This window comes from Lepidochelys olivacea (genome assembly GCF_965140295.1).
Source record: "Lepidochelys olivacea isolate rLepOli2 genome assembly, chromosome: 4".
Taxonomy (NCBI): domain Eukaryota; kingdom Metazoa; phylum Chordata; order Testudines; family Cheloniidae; genus Lepidochelys; species Lepidochelys olivacea.
Genome location: NC_140414.1, coordinates 97461221 through 97483090, shown reverse-complemented (window position 1 = coordinate 97483090; position 21870 = coordinate 97461221). Strand labels below are relative to the sequence as shown.

The 21870-nt window shown below is 45.0% G+C and overlaps 1 protein-coding gene across 1 annotated transcript; it reads left to right on the top strand.

Moving 5' to 3' along the window:
- The first annotated feature begins 14064 nt into the window (after positions 1 to 14064).
- On the top strand, positions 14065 to 18640 carry RASL11B (RAS like family 11 member B). Its single transcript, XM_084626276.1, has 4 exons — positions 14065 to 14341; positions 14621 to 14677; positions 15965 to 16041; positions 16974 to 18640. The coding sequence occupies exons 1-4, from the start codon at positions 14197 to 14199 to the stop codon at positions 17439 to 17441; spliced, it is 747 nt and encodes a 248-aa protein (XP_084482402.1). The 5' UTR covers positions 14065 to 14196; the 3' UTR covers positions 17442 to 18640.
- The last annotated feature ends 3230 nt before the right edge of the window (positions 18641 to 21870 follow it).

Genomic DNA, 21870 nt, shown 5'->3' with positions numbered 1-21870 from the left:
CAAATAGTGAATTACTAACAAAGTCATTATTAGAATGTAGGAATAGTGACTCCCACAGCCACCTTACAATCTGCTCTAACCACTCGAACATACACAATCTCGGTGGCAGAGCATACTAAGTAGTAACTTGCTTTCATGGATGCTGAAATGAAGCTGTGACATTTGCTAACTTCATCATTCTGCTTGTACTCCAGGGCATTGAATCATAGAATATCAGGGTTGGAAGGGACCTCAGGAGGTCATCTAGTCCAACCCCCTGCTCAAAGCAGGACCGATCCCCAATTAAATCATCCCAGCCAGGGCTTTGTCAAGCCTGACCTTAAAAACTTCTAAGGAAGGAGATTCCACCACCTCCCTAGGTAACACATTCCAGTGTTTCACCACCCTCCTAGTGAAAAAGTTTTTCCTAATATCCAACCTAAATCTCCCCCACTGCAACTTGAGACCATTACTCCTTGTTCTGTCATCTGCTACCACTGAGAACAGTCTAGATCCATCCTCTTTGGAACCCCCTTTCAGGTAGTTGAAAGCAGCTCTCAAATCCCCCCTCATTCTTCTCTTCCGTAGACTAAACATCCCCAGTTCCCTCAGCCTCTCCTCATAACTCATGTGTTCCAGTCCCCTAATCATTTTTGTTGCCCTCCGCTGGACTCTTTCCAATTTTTCCACATCTTAATTAAATGCATCCGATGAAGTGAGCTGTAGCTCACGAAAGCTTATGCTCAAATAAATTGGTTAGTCTCTAAGGTGCCACAAGTACTCCTCTTCTTTTTGCGAATACAGACTAACACGGCTGCTACTCTGAAACCAGTACATTAATAGTGTTTATATATTCTGAATATTTTATATCTATAAATCTCTCCAAGATATTAAGTGTAAGCATTTTTTGGTTTTTGTTTTAAACTAAGATTGTAAAGAGCTAATGAAGTCAAAAGGGAAGGAAAAAATCTTTATCTCTGAGCCAGTCAGGAAGCAGAAATGTACATATACACCTTCTTGGCTCAGCAGTGAATAATAGTTTTTACTGAATTTAGTTACAGCCAATGACAGTGAAGTCACTTACATGTGGAATTGGAATGGTAAATGTTGGTCCATTGTTGCTGACCTCTGAAATTTCCTGGCTGGTCACATGACTTTTCAGCCATTCACAAGCCAGGATTTTCTTTCTGTAAACTGGTGGTTCACTACAAAGTTAATTTTTTTCTTTCATGTAACAGCCTTTGTTGCTATGGAGTATATTAAGAAAAAATGGGAATTTTTTTTCAGTTGTAAAGTCAAATTGAGATATTTACTTAAAGAGCAACTGAGGTTACTCCTATGGTTCAGTGAGTAGGGGACTGCTCTGGTGGTCTATTCCTGCCTCTGCCAATGGTCTGCTTTGAGACCGGTGATAAGTCACTTCACGGCTCTGTGCTTCAGTTACCCCCTTGCAAATAGGGGTAATGATACTTACTTTCTTTGGCAAAGTTCATTGACATATATGAATGAAAAGTGTGATATAGAGTTGAGTGCTAACAGACCATGGAGCTGAATAACTAGGGTAAATGTTAGAGTGACAAGGTGAGTGAGGACATATCTGATCAACTTCTCCTGGTGAGAGAGGCAAACTTTCAAGCTTACACAGAGCTCTTCTTCGGGTCTAGGAAACGTAATCAAGCTAACTACAAGGTGTAACAGATTGTTTAGCATAAGTAGTTAACATATTTCATGGCACCATTTAAGGTGAAGTGGCCCATTAACACCCCTCCAACCACAGGGAGAAAAGGAAGGAGGGGGAGGAAGCAACTGCGGGGGGGGAGGGGGGAGGGGTTGGGTTGGGGGAAAGGAGTTATTCCGTACTGTCCTTTGCTCAGATCCCTCCAGGGGGTGTAACTTACATGAATAATTGTTTGAGAGTAGGTTGAAAAGGGAAGCACTTTTAATGGGAGCTGCCTATGTGGAAAAGAGATAATGTTAATAGACACAGTGGGCCTTACTTGGATTGCACTCTCACCAATTTTATAGTGGTGTAAATTCAGTGATTTTTTTGGAGAGTCAGTCCTAATTTACATTGGTGTAAGTGAGATCAGAATCAAACACCGTTATTGTACTTGGGGGTTTCCGTGTCATTTGTGAAGATACTATTCGGGTTTTTGGACTGTGAATGGCTGGAATTTCTCTTTTGTATAACTCTCAGATTATGTCTACACTACAGACTTTACAGTGGCACAGCTGTACCACTACAGCTGTGCCGCTCTAAGGTCTCCTGTGTAGCCGCTCTATGCTGGCGGGAGAGAGCTCTCCTGCTGGCATAATTAAACCACCCCCAACAAGTGGCAGTAGCCTTTGCTTTGATCCCTCCAATGAATCCCCTCCTAGGAATATGGGAAAAGGGGAACACCTTGTTTTCAAAGATGCTGAGTATTTGGGGGAGGAGGAAGACAAGAAGAGAACTACATGGAAAACGAATGGTTACGTCTTCTTGTTGTCCTTTTTTCTTTGCTCTATTTACTACTTGCTGGCAATGGAGCAGATGGGAAAATGTCCATGAATTGAGCATCCATCTGATAAGGTTATACCCTGCTTCCTAAAAGAGATAAAGACCATCTTAAAAAAGAAAGAAAAGAAAATGACTAATCTCTTTAAATGTAGTGTTGTAGCTGTGTTGGTCCCAGGATATTAGAAAGACAAGGTGGGTTAGGTAGTATCTTTTATTGGAACAACTTCTGTTGGAGAAAGGAACAAACTTTTGATCTTACAGAGTTCTCACTCACCTTGTCTCGCTCATCTCTTTAAATGTTACTAAGGTGGTTATATTTTATTTGAACTCCTAAATCTTTAAAAGTCTGGAATTTAATATATGGCTGCTATCATGGGGCAAAAAAGTGTGAGTTCTGAACAAGAAAATGAAGATCATAATGTTCATGAAAGTGGTATAACCAGTTAAAACTGGTTCTAGCAAACAAATGAAGTTATACATTGAGACACTTAAATCCCAAGTGGGACTCGATAGCTTTACATTCCAGATGAAATATTAATGGCTTTTATACAATATTCTCAGCAGAGATGCCCTAGCATACCAACCTTTGTTTTTTGGTACTTGGAATTTGTAATTCGTCCAGGAGCTGCATTCTTCTAAGTGTTACTTCTATTTTTGGACTGACTCCATGTTTTATACAGAAAAACAGTGCTCTTGTCACACCATATGAGATTATTTGAGCCATGTCTCTATTATAGCACTGAATTACCCTTCTCTGTTATGGTACACTTCATCATAATCACAGAAGGATTTATGGAATACCAACACTTTTGACAGTCCAGTCTCAAGCTTCCTGTGTTTAATTCCTGTTCATGTTTAACTGTCTTCACAGTATGTTGTTCAAAAGTAGCTTGTTTTAGTGTGCTGGATGCTGCGATAGCTCCAATTTCTCATTTTTGCCAATAAAACTGAATAGTGAGGTTTTTTGTCAACTTTTGGCTGCATATCTGTAGTCAACTGCCTGAATAATAATTGTATGAATACTAATGACTGTCTTTGATGAATAGAGACTATTTGAGGCTGTTATACAACCTTGTAGGCAGCAGTGCTGGCTCATTTACATACCGTAAACCGCATCCCTCTCAAATTATAACAATGAGGCTCTTGCCTTAGATGAAAGGGGATAAAGAGAGTTACTGAAGGAAAATGGTTCATATTCATATAAAGCACAGCCATGTTTATCCAGCCTCATTTAGCCCTATCTGGAGTGTAGTTATGTCTCCCTAGTGGGAATCACTTACCCAGTTAGTCCCCGGGTTGGCTTAACTCCTGTTTGTTTGGCTGTTTTTGATTATCCTTGAAATGCTTAATGTGATCTGATTTCTGGAGGCAAAATAAGTGGGCATTTTTCCAGCCATTAATTAGAGCCAATTAGTGGTAATTTTACAAATATATATTTTTGATACAGGGTGAGATTTTCAAAGGTTCCTACAGAGGTCAGAGTAGGTATCCAAGTCCCATTGAAACAGAATAGGAATTGGGCACCTAATTCTTGATTCGCTTTCGAAAGTCTCACTCATAGAGCCATTGATATACCTGGTGCTTTACAACCAAAGGACATGGCCCTGCTCTAAAGAGCTCACAATGCATGAGTTCAACTTTGGAAACACTTCCTCACACGTGTAGTCTTTTCTCACATCAGTGGGCCTTCCATATGTGAGTGGGCAGCAGCTGATTCCTTCTGGAGCACTGCACCCAGGTTTGTGTTTTCCATCAGTGTACCTGATGGGCCTGGGAATATTGGAATTGGTGAAGTTATGGGGTCAAGAGTTTTAAATGTTTTGGTTTGAGCTGTTTAATGCCAGCTTCTTCCCCACTGTTAACTAATCAGCCCCTTCCCACAATACTTACAGGCCTCACAGAAGAGGGTAAAATTGGGATAATAATCCCACCTCACAGGGGTGCTGTGAACGTAAATTGTGAAGAACTAAGATACTTCAGTGAGAACAACATAGAAACCCACCCTCCCCAGAGGAAATTAATAATTCTGTATTCAGTACCAGGTTTGGATGGTGTGTAGTAAATAATGCACAGGGCCACACGTTGTGATGAGGATAAAAATGAACATTGAATAATTAGTTACCCTTTCGTTGAATGAAGTGGGTTCTGTGGGAAAAAATAGCATAAGATCATATAATTATAGAAGTCAGGTCTACACTACAGGCCAATATCAGTATAACTACATTGCTCAGGGGTGTGGATTTTTCATCCACCCCTCTGAGTGATGCAGTTATATTGACCTAACCCCCCATGTAGACATCGCTATGTTGATGGGAGAGCTTCTTCCGTCAAAATAGCTGTCTCTCAGGGAGGTGGATTTGGGCTCCTAACACCCAGAGGGCAGGCCTATACTTAAAACTTTTGCAGCAATAGTAATGTCAGTTAAGAATGTCATTTAAAAAAACCCATTTCCATGCCAGTAAATGTCCTACTGTAGATACAGAAACACCACCACAGAAGTGTTTGCCCATGTAGCCTTCTTCACTTAGGGAACCAGTATAAGCTATACTGCCAAAACACTCTTACCAATAGAAGCTGCAGCTCCAGCTATACAAGCAGACCTTTTGCAAAGTAGATTCGGCCCTTGGATTTTAAAGGAGCCTAGCCTACTTGACACCAAAAGAGATGAAAACAGGCAAGGGATGGCACTCTAATGCCGTAGTAATACCAGCTTATAGAGTTTCATGTAGACCCCAAGGCATTTTTGAAATAAACAACAGAATGGACTTATTGCTAAGAAAAATCCTGCTTACTGCTCACTAGTAAGTTTTGCCTGAAGGTTAGTCTGGGTTTACTTAGAGGCTGTCATCAGCTTCTTCCTCAAACAAGCGTTCCATGCTCTGAGAATTGCGTGTACTGTGAAAACACAAACAAATGCAATAAAATGAGAGGCACATGGGCTGTTCTGGATGGGAAAGAAAAAAACCTTCTGTTTCACTTCTTGGCCCAGAATTTGCATGTACATAAGGAGGGGAGGGGAAGGGGCAATGGGCAGAGGGATGGGACCCAAAAGCATAAGAGAAGATAAAATCTGATTAAAATGCAGACTAATATAACTGCAGAACATTAGTCAGTCTTCCTTGTGGAAAGAGAAAAATGTCTGCTATTATGCTGCTATAGAAACCAAGTAGGGTATGTGGGTGAGTGAGGGTGTGAGTGTCTGTATCTTTCTCTCCTCCTGCCTCCCTCTTTCTTGGAATGAAGATCTTATCTTACTCAATAAGATTTGTGCTTTGTTGCCCAGATCATTCCCAGTATAAAGAAAAGTTGTTTTCCTATTTCTTGAATTTCTCTTAAAATCTCTGCTCTGTCCCTCTTTTGTTCTGTTATTGACAACGATGTATCTCTGTGCCAGAAGAGCAGTTAAACTAGTCTCCATGGTTTAACTGTCTTCCCCAGTGGTTGGAACATGGGTACTCTCCCATGGAGGTACTACTGGACCTTTTGACTGTGGTTACTTGTACATAATTGTACACATGGTCAAGGATGCTTTGGAAAGTAAACACTGACCTGGGAAGAACACACATTGTGTTCTGAACACTCTGTTCACACAGCTTTTTTTGCTTTAAAGACATACGTTAGATGTTAAATGCCACACACATTAGAAAAAAAGACAGAATCTGAGTTATAAAATTAAACTCTGCCTCATTGTCAGCACTGCCAATAAATTATCATCTTTATGAAGCTGCAGAGAATTGCGCATGAACTGTTACTCTGAGTAACAACACAAAATTGTATTTAAAAGACCCTACAATGGGAAGCATTCATAGGAACATAGGACTTGCCACACTGGATTAGACCCATAGTCCATCTAATCCAGTGTCTTGGCTTTGACAGTGGCCAGTACCAGATGCTGCAGAGGAAGGTGAAAGAAACCTGACATTAGACCACTTAATAGCTGGGATAATCTGCCTCCCTAATACTTAGAGATTGGTTTAAACCTTGAAGCATGAGGTTTCATAGCTCTTCCAAAAATCATATTAGCATTAACTGGTATTCTTGTTATCCATAGCAATGTCTGATCCCTTTCCAGTCTGCCGAAGTATGTGGCCTCAGTGACTGGCTATGGTAACAAGTTCCAGAGTTGAACCATATTCTGTGAAAAAGTATTTCCTTTCACCAGGTTTGAATTGTCTACCGTTCAGTTTCATTGACTGGACCCAGGGAGAACAGCAGCTCCTGAGCTGCCTTCTCTAGACCCATCATTATTGTGCCTTTTGTCACACCCAGTGGCGTTGGAACAATTTGTATAGTGGGGGAGCTGAGAGCCATTGACTGAAACCATAACCCCCATATAGGATGGAAACCATTTCAAGCCAGTGGGTTCTGCTGCATCCCCAGCACCCCTAGTTCCAGCACCCTCTGGTCACCTCCCATTTTAAGCATCCCCTTCCTAAAGGTAAACAATCCCAATCTCTTGAGGGTGGGGTGGCGGGGGGGGGTCTTTCACTTCCACTTCTTATGCATTTTCCTAGCTCCCTTCTCAACCTCTGAATCCTTCTCCAAACCCTCTGAGTCTGCAATATCCTTTTTGAGAAGGGGTCACCAGTACTGCACACCTTATTCTAGCTGAGGTAATGTACTGATTTATATAATGGCATTATAGTCTCTGTATTAGTCTCCATTCCATTTCTGATGCACCCCTAACATTCTATTTCCTTTTTTTGATCACCGCTGCATACAGTAGAGGTCTCAAGTTAGCTGGCTACGATGATGTCCAGCTTACGATGATGTGCTTTTCGGAGATGATACAGTACTAGAGAGCCCTTTTCCAAGATGATACAGAATCCTCCTGTAAGATGCATCCGATAGTAGAGGAATGGTAGATTACTTAATCCCCCCCCAATGTTGTACAGCCCCTGAGCCTGCTCTTGCACCAGTTGAAGTCAGTGGGACCAGGATTTTCAAGGTTGGCTAGATGTGTAAATATGGAGGTTTGCACCTGACCACATATGTAAAGGGAACTGATGTAGTCATGGAATTTTCAAAAAGGCAGCAAAGCAAAGTCTGACTTCAGTAAGAGTTAGCTCAGGCCCTAAGGAGGAGAAAGTGTACATTCCTGGGGGGCAGTGGGTGTGGCCATGAGGTTAAGTGCCCTATAGCAGTGGTTCTCAACCAGGGGTATGTGTACCCCTGGGGGTACTCAGAGGTCTTCCAGAGGGTACTCAATGCATCTAGATTAGTGTTTTTCAAGCTGGGGGTTGCAACCTGTCACAGCACAGGTTCAGGAGAGTTGCAAGTGCAGGACTGGCAGTAGGGGGTAGCAAGCAGGGCAGTTGCTCAGCACCCCCACGCCACTGGGGGCTGCGCAAACCTAAGGGACATGCTTCAGGCCTAGGTGGCGGGGCTCAGGCTACAGACAAGGCTCACGAGTGGAAAAACAGGCTCAAATATAGGGTGACCAGATGTCTCAATTTTATAGGGACAGTCCCGTTTTTGGGGTCTTATATAGGCTCCTATTACTCTCCACCCCCGTCCTGATTTTTCACACTTGCTATCTGGTCACCCTACTCGAATATCACACTCAAATGTATATTTATATTTCAATTGATTTATTGTATAATTATATGGTAACAATGAGAAAGTAAGCAATTTTTCAGTAACAGTATGCTGGGACACTTTTGTATTTTTATGTCTGATTTTGTAAGTTTTTAAGTGAGGTGAAACTTGGGGATACACAAGTCAAATCAGACTCTGGAAAGGGACACAGTACTCTGGAAAGCTTGAGAGTACAATGGCAAGAGTAAGCACCTGCACTAGTAGAGACCTTGGTTCAATTCCTTCTTGGGCCTCCTGAGATGAGATTTGAACCATGACAACACTGATGCTTTCATGTTGAAAATATTCTACTTTAATTATCTGTTAATTGGGCCAAAGCAAAATTCCAGTGTGGAAAGCCCTCTATAGGGTTAGGAGCACTCATCTGGGATGTGAAATACTCTGGTTCAATTCCCCTGTCTGCCAGCTGGGGCAAAAGGATTTGAACAGGGAGTGCTGTCTGCTTGCCTGTTGAAGCTGTTCCACTTTAGCTATTTGGCCAAAGCAAAAGTTAAGTACAAGAGGCCTTCGGTAGTAGAGGGGCTAGGGTAAACACTAGTAATGTGGGAGCCCTTGGTTCAATTCTTCTCTGGGCCTAGTATGGGGAGGCATGAGACATCTATGACAGGGTTTCTATATATTCCATTGACACAGAGCTGGCACAGTGCCTGTTGGGACCATGAGCAGTTGAGCAAAAGGATCCCGAACACTACTTTTACACCAGGGATCAGCCTCCTCTCTAGGCAGCCCAACAAGAAGAAGAGATGCATAAAACTGATTTAAAGCCACTGTAACAACCCTGCTGTCTGGAATGGTGCAACGTGCATCTTGGACACAGCCCCTGATGTAAGCCCCCCCAGTTCTATAAACCTCAGCTCTCATTTATCCTCCTGCCTCATTTTTTTCTTTCCTCCTTCTTGTCACTCCATCAAACCCTCTGCACCCCTACCTCCCAACTGGCTCCTATTCCACAGTTATAGTTATTTTGCGGGAGTTGCCTTTTTATCATGAACCTCCAGCAGAAACATATTGTAAAGAACACAGGAACGACTGGCTGACACTGTGTAACTAGCTCAGTATTTCACACAGCAGCAGCCAATGACATTAACAAACAAAAAATGCCTGAAGGAAATTGTGCACTTTGCTGGCTTTTTCTGCCCTCCCCTATGGGAAATAAGTTGTATGGATTTAGTTCAGTTCCCAGTGGACTGATGGTCTGTATCACACATCCAGCTATCATTGCCACATGTTGGCAGTCTCCGCAGACAGGCCAAGAATTGAATGGCTATGGGAGAGCACTGCTTTCTCTCCTGTAGAGCTACTTCCTCCCGTTCTGGTGGGGTAGATTGGCTTCATTGTGAGGAAGCTTATTGCTGCTTGTCATACTCTACTCAGAGGTGGATTCAGATTGACTGGGATCCTGGGCACAAAGAACTTTTGGGCCCCCCCACATTCCTCTCACCGCAGGGCCCTGCCCCCTGTTCCTTCTCTCCCCTCCCAACCCCAAGGCCCTGGCCAGGCCAGGAGCCAGGCCACGGTAAGAACTACCCAGGGCCAGCCTTGGGGAAAATGGTACCTTGGACAAACTTGTATTTTGTCACCCTTGGTCATGTGGACACGGTGCCCTCCCATTGCCCCTGGCCCCCATGGGTGCCTCCCATTGCCTCTGGCCCCTGCAGGCTCCCCCCCCCATCACATCAGGCCACCATGGGTTCTCGCCCCCCCCCCCCCGAGGTCCCCACTGTCTGCCCCCAGTGCTTAATTTGTATTGAAAGAGGTGCCAGGGCTCAGCCCCAGCAAGGCCTGGTACAAATTAAGCAGTGGCTGAGTGGCAGGAGAGTGGCAGCTGCTGGTTGGGGACCTAGCTCTGAAGGCTGTGCCGCTGTCAGCTGCAGGGGAGCCGTAAGAGTGGCATGGTATATGCTGCATTGCCGTTACTTCGTGCTGCACTGTACCCCCTTTGCCCCTAAGCCCTTCAGCCCTAACCCCTGCACACTCCTCTTGGGCCCCAACCCCTGCGCTCCTCTTCTGCACCCATGTGGGGAAACCGACTGGGATGCACTGCTGCTTGCTCCTCCCCCCCAATGCTGCTCCCCTATAGGTGGCTGTGGGGGAAGGGAGGGGCGAGGCGCAATATCTGGGCTTCCTGCCTCCAGGTCACTTTCCCCACCTGGGCTTTGTAAGGGGAGGGCAGGAACTGGAGAGCAGCAGCTCCTGATGCTCGCCTCAGAACACAGCCCAGGTGGGGACAGTGACATGGCTGCAGGGAGCGCTTGGTGTTGCTCCTCACTTCCCCCCATCCCCCTGGGGAGGCGCAGAGGAACGTGGGGCGGGAGGCAGTATCTGCGTCACTGCTCCCACCCCATTTCTCCACCAGGAAGAAGCAGGGAGAAATCTGCCCCCCACCCATGTTGCCTCTACGCATTTACAGCATTCCCCTGCCATCCAGCAGTGTGCACCTCTGTGTCGCCGCATGGAGCCCCACTGACCATGGCACTCTGACAGTCACCCTAGTGGCCCACCCCTGAGGCTGTTCCTGGAGCTGCCCAGGGAGCCCTGGCTGCTGTGGGGAGCCCTAAACCCTCCATCTTCCCTAGCTGGTGCGCCCAGGGAGTGGGGACATTGTTATACCAATAAAATAAAAACCAGCAGGATCTTATTAAAGGGAAAAAAGGCAAAATACCACATTTATTGTGAATACAGAAAGAATCATAGTAAGCAGTTAGTTATAGCTATAACATTCCATTCAATCTCATATTTATTCACACATTCATTCATACAAACACACACACACACACATACACACCCACACACACAGGTTCTGCAAGGTTGTTATCATAGTTACCAGCCTTAGAGTTGCTCATGCCAAGCCACTGGCCAGGTGGCCTGGACATGAGGAGGGAGCAGGGCCTGTCAGATGCTCATCTGATGCTCCTGGAAGTTGGTTTGCAGAATCAGACCCCAAAGTTCTCACTTTTTAGAGTCTATTTTTATAGGAATTTCTTCCTATGCCAGTCTATGGGAATTGCTTCATCATGCTGTTGCTGAATCAATCAGCAGATAGCACATTCCTGACGGCTCCAAGATGTTATCTTGTTCTTTGGTTCTCCCATCCTTGAGGCTGTTGGGTGGATTCCAGTCTGCCCTCCGGGGGGGTCCTCTGGTTATTTCCACTTGACGCCTTCTTCAGCCGATGGACACTGGATTCTTAGGCTGGCACCTCCGTGATCATTCAGTTATTATCCACACCAAGCATCCATCCACATACATCCTCTATCTCTATTTTAATCACAATTGTTAATACAACAAAAGGGCGGGGAGTCTCTGGGTGCTGTTTCTGTTGTTAGAGTATTGCTTTGAGTCTCTCTCTCTGTGAATTGCTTTGAGAACAGACTCTGTCTTAGAACGTACTAACACAATTAGCAGCTTGCAAGTTTCACACATAGAGGGAGAGAAACAGTACCAAAAACCAAGAGACCTCTTAGTTAGTAATACCCTGGAATTTAAACTCTGGGGAATCAAACTCATTTGTGATTTTAATACAGAACTTCTTTAATATGATCCAACAACATGGGCCAGGGGCTGCTCTCAGGTCCTCTGGCCTCCCAACTAGGGCAGGTGGAGGGTCCAGGGCTCACCACAGCAACCCAGGTTCCCTGGGTGACTCTTACCAGGGCCTGGCTCCGGCTTCTGGCCTGGCCACCAGGAGGCAGGGCTCCAGGGGGAAGGGGAGAAGGGGGGGCTGGGCCACACTTCTTCCTATGTTCCAGTGTTCACGCAGGGGCCCCTGGGCCCATGTGTTAATCCACCACTGACTCTACTTGTTTAATGGGTGAAGAAATGACATTGGTCTCTAGGGTCGTTTCTGACAAATGACCAGGGAAGACTATGAAAATATTGCTCGGGCATGCAGGAGTGAAATCAGGAAGGCCAAATCACACCTGGAGTTGCAGGAGACATTAAGAGTAACAAGAAGGGTTTCCTCAGGTATGTTAGCAACAAGAAGAAAGTCAAGGAAAGTGTGGGCTCCTTACTGAACGAGGGAGGCAACCTAGTGACAGAGGATGTGGAAAAAGCTAATGTATTTAATTCCTTTTTTGCCTCTGTCTTCATGAACAAGGTTAGCTCCCAGACAACTGCACTGGGCAACACAGCAAGGGGAGGAGGTGACCAGCCCTCTGTGGAGAAAGAGGTGGTTAGGGACTATTTAGAAAAGCTGGACATGCACAAGTCCATGGGGCCGGACGAGTTGCATCCGAGAGTGCTAAAGGAGTTGGTGGATGTGATGGCAGAGCCGTTGGCCATTATCTTTGAAAACTCATGGCGACTGGGGGAGGTCCCGGGCAACTGGAAAAAGGCTAAAGTAGTGCCCATCTTTAAAAAAGGGAAGAAGGAGGATCCAGGGAACTACAGGCCAGTCAGCCTCACCCAGGTCCTCAAGGAATCCATTCTGAAGCACTTAGAGGAGAGGAAAATGATCAGGAATAGTGAGCATGGATTCACCAAGAGCAAGTCATGCCTGACTAATCTAATTGCCTTCTATGATGAGATAACTGGCTCTGTGGATGAGGGGAAAGCAGTGGATGTGTTGTTCCTTGACTTTAGCAAAGCTTTTGATACCGTCTTCCACAGTACTGTTGCCAGCAATTTAAAGAAGTATGGGCTGGATGAATAGACTATAAGGTAGATAGAAAGCTGGCTAGATTGTCGGGCTCAACGGGTAGTGATCAATGGCTCCATGTCTAGTTGGCAGTCAGTATCAAGCGGAGTGCCCCAAGGGCTGGTCCTGGGGCCGGTTTTGTTCAATATCTTCATAAATGATCTGGAGGATGGCGTGGATTGCACCCTCAGCAAGTTTGCAGATGACACTAAACTGGGAGGAGAGGTAGATGTGCTGAAGGGTAGGGATAGGATACAGAGGGACATAGACAAGTTAGAGGATTGGGCCAAAAGAAATCTGATGAGGTTCAACAAGGACAAGTACAGAGTCCTGCACTTAGGAAGGAAGAATCCCATTACAGATTAGGGACCGAATGGCTCGGCAGCAGTTCTGCAGAAAAGGACCTAGGGGTGACAGTGGATGAGAAGCTGGATATGAGTCAACAGTGTGCCCTTGTTGCCAAGAACGCCAATGGCATTTTGGGATGTATAAGTAGGGGCATTGCCGGCAGATTGAGGGATGTGATCGTTCCTCGCTATTCAACATTGGTGAGGCCTCATCTGGAGTACTGTGTCCAGTTTTGGGCCCCACACTACAAGAAGGATGTGGAAAAATTGGAGAGAGTCCAGCGGAGGGCAACAAAAATGATTAGGGGACTGGAACACATGACTTATGAGGAGAGGCTGAGGGAACTGGGGATGTTTAGTCTGTGGAAGAGAAGAATGAGGGGGGATTTGATAGCTGCTTTCAACTACCTGAAAGCGGGTTCCAAAGAGGATGGATCTAGACTGTTCTCAGTGGTAGCAGATGACAGAACGAGGAGTAATGGTCTCAAGTTGCAGTGGGGGAGGCTTAGGTTGGATATTAGGAAAAACTGTTTCACTAGGCGGGTGGTGAAACACTGGAATGCGTTACCTAGGGAGGTGGTAGAATCTCCTTCTTTTGACATTTTTAAGGTCAGGCTTGACAAAGTCCTGGCTGGGATGAGTTAGTTGGGGATTGGTCCTGCTCTGGGCAGGGGGTTGGACTAGATGACCTTCTGAGGTCCCTTCCAACCCTGATATTCTATGATAAGGCGTCATCAGCACTAACTTCAAAAGTAGCCCCCCCCGCATTCACAGTGCTGGCGGCTGGAGCAGGAGCCGGTCCCGCTCGGCGGCGGCCAGCAGCGAGCCAGCTAGCGGCGGAGCCGCGGCGCTGCAGGGGCGGGGGCGGGCGGCTCGGGGGCTGTGAGTGGCGGCCGGAGGAGGCGGGGCGGGGTTTGTAGCCGGGGAGAGAAAAGAGCCGGGACAGCGGCGGCAGCTCAGAGAGCGGCGGGACAGAGCGAGCGAGAGACGCGCCAGGCCGCTCCAAGCGCGGACACAGCGGGTCCTGTCGCCCCCACGCCCCGCCAGCAGCAGCGAGCCCCCGGCGACCTCCCTCCGTGCCGCTGCAGCGCCCGCTCCCCGCCGCCTGCTGCTCTGCTCCCGGGGCAGCTGCGATGCGCCTTGTCCAGAACATGTGCACCATCGCCGAGTACCCCCAGGCCGGCAGCGCCAGCGGAGACGGCTGCAGCGGGGGCTCCTCCGGCCGCCCCCGCCTCATCAAGATCGCGGTGGTGGGAGCCAGCGGCGTGGGCAAAACCGGTGAGTGCTGCCCGCCCGGCGCGCCTCTTAGCGCTGGCGGGGCGCGATCGCTTCGGGGGGTCGGCGGGGCCAGAGGCCAGGCGCAGCCAGAGGGCCGGGCGATCGGCGAGACCCGTGCCTCGCCTGCCCCACTCCCCTGTCACCTCCCGCAAACTGGGGTGCCGCCGTCACTGACCCTCTCCCAGCCCCCTACGAGCCCCCGGGCTGCGGGAGGGGGCTTTGTGCGCACGCATCCCACGAGGAGAGGTTGTAACCGGCTTTTCCTTGGGTCCATTGCAGCCCTGGTGGTGCGATTCCTCACAAAACGCTTCATCGGAGACTACGAGAGAAACGCAGGTAAGGGGGAAGTGGCTGGGCGCCTTGAGTCTAGGGCACAGCCTCAGGCTGCGCGGTGGTACATTGATACAGGATAAACGCCCCCTTGCAGGCTCCCCCGAGCACGTCAGGAGGTGGATTCCACTTAGAAAATGTAATTTGTGCAGTAAACAGTGACAATCTAATACCCCTGCCCCCAATAACCACCGAATCTGCCTGGCTAACTGTCACGGTCAGGGGCCACGCATCAGTTTATCAGGGAAGCAAACCGTATTCTTGCACTGTGGTATGCTGAATTCTGGCTAAAAGCAGCGAACTAGGAGCATCCATTCCTCCTGGTATTGTGATGGGGATAGAGGCCTTTCACAAAGAGCGTTTGATCTGAAATTTGACTTGTTAAACCCATAAGGCACCTACTTTAGCTTGTTCAATGTTGTCCCAGCTGAGTGATGTTGGGGGAAATCCAGCCTCATTCTTTGCCCCTTTCGGGGTGCTGGAACTGGGGTTGCTGACACCCCCCTGCTTAAGATGGTTTCCATCCTCTACAGGGTTTACAGTTTTGTTCGATGGCTTTCAGCACCTCCACTATAAAAACTGTTCCAACACCACTGGACCTGTTCTCATTTTTTCTTTTGATTTTAAAAGTAAATGATCCAGGGAAGACAGACAAGCAAACAAACTTAGCCAAACTAGGTAAGAGGTATGAGTGACAGATGGAAACATTAAAAAAAAAAGTGTAGATCCAGGTAATACTATAGAAATAAGGGAATATATCCAAGTGTTTCTAATGACATCACAAACCAATCAGACATTGCTGTTGTTGTAGGGATATGTGACTTTAAACATCTCAAGACTATATAGACTCGAAATGCATCCAATCCAAAAACATTTCAAAGAGAAAATATTTGCTCAAGTGCAGAACCCCTAATTGTCAAAGCAACTGATTTCCTATAATAAAAGTTGGTTTGTCTTTGCCGATAATTAAAATTGTCCAGTTCTCTTGAAAGGTGTAATGAGCTCCAAGTCTTTTATAAAATTAAACTGAAAACTTGCAAGCAAGTCAATGCAAAACTAACTCCTGTGGGTTCTGATAACCACAAACCACTACAACCTTCTCTCTGTCATTATATTAAAGTTGTCAGTCTCTTATTGTAGTTGCTTACAGTTTATAAATTGAGTGGTTAGCGATAAAACACTTTTACTGTCCTGTGCTCTTAAGTGCTGTCGTACATACCATCCCTTCAGGCAATTTTTGTGTCTGTTCATATAGCTGTGAGTGTATTTGTAACAAAATGATGTTGTTGTTAGGTAACCTTTATAGCAGGCAGATCCAAATAGATGGAGAGATGCTTGCTATTCAAGTGCAAGATACACCAGGCGTTCAGGTGAGCTACACATCCATATATCTCTTAAAATAGTAAAATAAGCTTCAGTCTTTGTCTTTTGCCAGATGAGCTATTCTACCACTTATCAATCTTTATAGAAAATGGTTCACTATCCATTTTAGTATCCAGTGTTTTGAATGGGGGAACTGGTAACCTCGTTTATAAACAGTGAAAGCTCTATCTAGTGCAGGTATATAGTGCATTGACAGTAAAAGTAAACAACCCACTATTTCAATTAATCTTTTGTACTCTTGGAGATACAAGCAATCTTGTATGGGAAGGCTGATTTATCCAGAACGGATTTACATGCTAATGTGTTAAGAACACTAGCTATGAAGAAAGAACATTTTATTTTTGTGTCAACAAGAAATGCATTGGAAAAAAACTTGGAAGGAAAAATGTCATTACTACAGCCCTAATAAACTCTAATATTTCACAAACGTACACAATAGAAACTAAAAACCGTAGTATTGTGGCTGCATTCATTAAGATTTGTTATGACTTAATCTTGTATTATGGAAAGTTTGAGTGTGTAGACAAGAGTAATGCTGGATTTTGCCTTTCTGCACTGGGCAACTCTCCAGGTTTAAATGCTTCCAGCTCATATCTTTGCTTCCCTAGACTTACTGTCTAGCCAGTTAATTTCCCATTCTGTGGAACTACAAAGCTTTCTCTGCGTGCAGAACTACTCAGGTCAATTTTCCACTGGAGTGTGGCAAACTCTAGTGTTGTTTATTCCAGATTTCTGCAGCTGGATCAACATACTTTATGAAGGTGCAAAAATAAAATAAAATTATAGCTTTATTTACAATACAAAATACAAATCTATCATAATATAAAATGCATTTAGCATTACAGGCTTTAAATGAAAGTCAGATTACTTTAAATTTTATGTCATAACCATCTAATTTACAACAACTCCTCTTTCTCAGATTCATGAACACAGTCTGGACTGTAATGAACAGTTGAACAGATGCATTCGATGGGCAGATGCTGTTGTGATTGTTTTCTCCATCACAGATTATAAGAGCTATGAATTACTTAGTCACCTTCACCAGCAAGTTCGACAGTTACACCCAGGAAACAGAGTCCCTGTTGTTGTTGTAGCAAACAAAGCTGATCTCCTACATATTAAAGAGGTGGAGCCACAGCATGGACTTCAACTGGCGAACATGCTAGGTTGCACTTTTTATGAAGTTTCTGTCAGTGAGAACTACAATGATGTCTTCAATGCCTTCCATGTCCTGTGTAAAGAAGTTAGTAAACAACAAATAACTAGCACCCCTGAGAAAAGAAGAACCTCTCTTATCCCAAGGCCAAAGTCACCAAACATGCAGGATCTGAAGAGAAGGTTTAAGCAAGCTTTGTCTGCTAAAGTTAGGACTGTCACTTCTGTCTGAAAGTAAAGCTAAGTGGGGATTTTATCTTCTCAACCTGTTGTTGTTGTAAAGTTCCAACTTTGGAATGTTAAACACTGGCACTATGGAGTCTGAGGCAGTGTGAAAGAAGGATGGTTCAGAGGTTCTTTTGAACTGCTGTAGAAATAAACCATTGCTTAAAGGAGAAACAAGCATGAGGCTTGAATAAGCTCCTTCAGTGATTCTAGTAAGTGAATGGTAGAACATCTATCTTCATTTTAAAACCAAACTTTTAGTAATTGAAAAGAAAACAACCCACAGAACTTCAGTCTTGCTTTCCTAGAATGGGACACATTGGCTTGATGTACAACCACATCACTTAACTAAGTTTGGTGACCAAAAAAAATACCCTGAACTCCAGCTTACTTACTGGAAATAACCATTTGAGTCTTACAGCTGTATGCTTGTTTTTGGTATTGGATGAAGGACAGCATGTGTATTTTTATTGCTCAGTAGAGCTTGATTTTATCCCTGTATTCTGAAGCACAAATGAGCTTGTTTTGAAAAGTCAGTGTAAAATGAGTGGCTGTGACTGGGTTTCATGACTGTAAAAACAATGCTACACTATTTTTACTTGCTACATTATTACCGAGGGTTTGACCAGAATTTTAGTACATAGAAATATTGTGCACAGGGTCTAAGTGTATTTTATCATTACAAATAACTTTTTTTTTTTTACTGCCTGAAAAATATTGTCTAGATTAATTTTAAAATGTTACACTACTGCTGCTTTTCAGATGCAAGTCCCAAGTTGGAATGATGGTCCTTGGTAACTGCTCAGTGCAAAACCTTTTCCATTTCTCTCTTAGCCCCAGTGTGTGTAGTAAGCATGGAAGGAGCTCACTTTATCAATTCAGTATTGTATGATATACACTGTTGGTTCTAGGCAGTGAAGCTGGTTGGATTTTTCTTAGCTGAGCCCTCTTTCTCTCTCTCTCTCTCTCTCCCCAAGTTCAGTGGGATATTCATCTTTAATGACACATAGCAGACTTATGCATTTTTACATTGAGCCAATGGATTTTGAGAATATAGGCTAAAGGCCTTATACAAATGCACTTTAAAAAGCCACTTGTGCTTTTGCTTAAACTGTAACTTATTTATTTTGTGTACAGTAACTCCTTAATTGGAGCAGACTTTTCACACTTGCAGTCTGTTTCAGCATTAAATTTTTTTGAACTACACATTTTCTCATGTAGTGTTTTTTGTTTTAAACAGAATTGGAAACAACCTGTGAACCTTGGGGACAAAGCATTGCTTTACAAGTATCTGTTTTTCTCACAATTTCCTGTGTGGTATATACTAACCACTCTTTAAAAATCAATAGGCAGAAATATGAATTAAGTCCTCCTCCTTTGCATATTTTATGTATTCAGTTCTTACAGGCACAAGGACCTTAGGTATTGGGGGAAGTACTCAGAACCTTTTATGTACCAGATATTGTCCTTCGATGCAATTATGCAGAAAAAAATCAAGGCCTTTCAAACTAGGGTTCAGGATCCATCCCTCCCTCTTCTGGCATAAAAATCCTAATAATGGGGCCATAGTCAGTGAGTGAGGCTTGATGTTACTTAGATATGAGCTAAACACCAGCCTCTACCACTTTCAACTCTTCTGTTAGAAACTGGCAGTATTAGCATAATCTGCACTACAGTTTTGCTTAGCGATAAATACGATGCCTTGAAGAATGGAAGTGAACTTGATCAGTGTATTACTGGGTAAAGTAAATCAGCACAAACCTCTGACTTCATTCTATTCACATAGAGAACTAGACTGCTGAGACATACTGATTGGAACGAATGGCACCTAGGCCCCAACTTTATCACACAATAATAATCATGGGGAAACACAGACTAATTCTTGAGAAAAGAGGTAGCTGTGGCTGATCTAACCACAGACTACCCCGCAGACTCAGCCAGCTGGCTTAGACAATAAGCCAGCAACCATTCTGCCTTCTTAAAAAGGGCTACAGTTTTCCTAGGCCAATCGCTAAGAGCTTATAGCACTGGGTTTCATTGTCCCGAAACATCAAAATTCTCTTCTTCTCTATCACCCAAGCAGGAGCCAGTAACCATTTACCCCAAATTAATTTCCAATTGCTTACAAAAATGTCACCTGCAAGACTAGCCTGCCCCAAGATGCTACTAACCATTGCTTGGTGGTCACCTGGACAAAGTGTTTGCCTGCAGCCAATCTGCCAACCAGAAGGAAAGTGCTGTGATCAAAAGCCACCCCTGGGAGTCAGGCTCCCAACTTCGCTCCTGACCTAGGGCATCCCCACCTAATGCCAAGCTAAGCTATACTATCTTCCACTTATCACTTACAATAGGGGAGTTGCTTCCCCACCACATCTGCTGCAGTAATGTGCAATTATACAAGCCTGGCCAGAAGGATCACAGACCATAACGTAATCTAGTCTCATTTGAGCTTTAACACAGGCGTGTCAACTAACTCATTGTCATCCAAAAGAGTAATGTCCACGTCAGACTGGCCAAAGTGCCATATACAAGCCAAAACCAGGTCAGGTGCTAGAGGGTTGCAAGCATCCCACCTTTTCCCTGATGCTAAATTGGAGCAGGTTCCTGGCATGGTGCTGGTATGGCAAAAGGGGTGGTGGTGGGGCTGATGGAAGAGGATGAGAGATGCTGGTGAACACGATGCATTACCAACCATCTAACCAGACCGCTGCTTTCTTATTTTCAAAGATCCTCTCCCTTCCATCCACTTCTACAACTGCTAAGATAGGGAAGCCTTCCAAAAGCAACAAGTCTTGTATAATATCCTTTGACCTCCCCATTTCTTTGGCCAGCATCCTACACCTCCACATGCAAAATTCAATCCTCTACTGCAGCAGAAAACGGCCGTGTCTCGTACCATGTAGATGAGGTTTGCCTGATGAAGCAGCAGCATCTGCTGAGCTGTTCCTGTTTGCAGATGACTGGAGGGAACTCTAAAAGGCCCTTGAATCCTGTTGTGTGTGTGTGTGTGTGGCTGGAGGAAGACGAGAAAGAATCCACCAAGGGAAAAGCAACAGACACCTGGATATATGCTTGGCCTTCACAGAAAATTTGGGTGCTAGCCATGACCTCACTTTGGGACAGCAAGCATCCTCCTGCAAGTTCACAGCATGCAGTGCCCATACTGACCCCCACATAGGAACTGGTTCTCTGCCTTAGCTCTCTCTATCTCACCCTCCCTCAAAACTTCTGTTGCTAATACAACCAAAAACCACTCACCCTGCCCTCCTCCCCCAAACTAGGGGACATAGTCCCCATCCTCCTTTCCAGAAATCATCCCCAAAGGCCCAAGGTCTGCCTTGTTGCCCTTGAACAGCAGCCAATAATCTTTGTCTCCTTTCAGCCCCTGGCTGCTTGACTGCTCTAGCCTGCTGTTGCATTCCACCATGGCAAACTGGCTATGAAGGTTCCCCCAAGGTGGGTGTAGAAGATTAGGCATCCCCCCTATACAGGGACCCGTGGAACCACAGGAGCTGTGGGAACCTCCAACACCAAAGTCTATTTAAACCCCAACCCTCACTGGTTTGCTCCACCCAATAATTCATGCAGCGTGTCCTCAGATTACCAAGTCAGGGGTCTGAGAGTGTTCAGCTAAGGGGGGTGGGGAGAGGAAGAAGACAGAAACTGTCACACTTGCAACAGCTTCTTAGGACTGGTGACCACTTCCCTGAGGGGTGGAGGGTCCTCTGTGCCAGGAGCTCCTGCCTAGAATCCCTGGGGCAGTTGAAAGACGCGGGAAGGGCCATACGATGTGGAGGAATTGACAGCCACACAGCAGAGCGGACACATGACCGAGTGCCCCTTTCTGGTTATGTTGTGGGTGGTGTGGGATGGGGTGGTGTGGGGGAAGAGCAACAAAATGTATCTAATAAGATGAGGGGTTGGTGTGTATGAAAAAGCCAGGAAGATGAGCCGATTCTGTAATCTTTGCTTTATTGTTAAGTAATTTCCAAAACATCTACATTCTGATAATGTAAACAGTGCAGAAGAAGAAGAAATGTAACCACAGAGACAGGCTGTTTGCTGTCATTTCTCTAACTTGCTCAGTCAAAAAGACTTCATAAGCTTTTAGCATTACATATGTTTTGTTTGATACGTTACTTTCCTATCAAGTACAGTGAAACGTAAAGTTCCATATTCATCATCTAAATCTGTTTTCATAAAGGCAACTTTGTCCATGCTTCAGTCTAACCTTTATAATCAGGCCTTTGTTCCCTTCTGGTCACCAAAGTGCACCATAAAAACAAAATGAAGGGTTTTCAGAAAAAAGGTTACATATAACAGAACTTAAACTAGCTAGTGAGCAAAAATTAAAGAACTAGTTTCTATTTAACCTAGCCTCTGGGCATAATAAAGAATGCTAAAATGGGGGAACTTCACTGTATATATAGAAAGAG

Bases quoted from the DNA above. Each gene is read 5' to 3' on its own strand.
- RASL11B (XM_084626276.1), top strand. From the start codon at position 14,197: ATGCGCCTTGTCCAGAACATGTGCACCATCGCCGAGTACCCCCAGGCC. The intron at 14,678-15,964 runs GTAAGGGGGAAG...TGTTGTTGTTAG, and splicing joins AGACTACGAGAGAAACGCAG to GTAACCTTTATAGCAGGCAG. The intron at 16,042-16,973 runs GTGAGCTACACA...CCTCTTTCTCAG, and splicing joins AAGATACACCAGGCGTTCAG to ATTCATGAACACAGTCTGGA.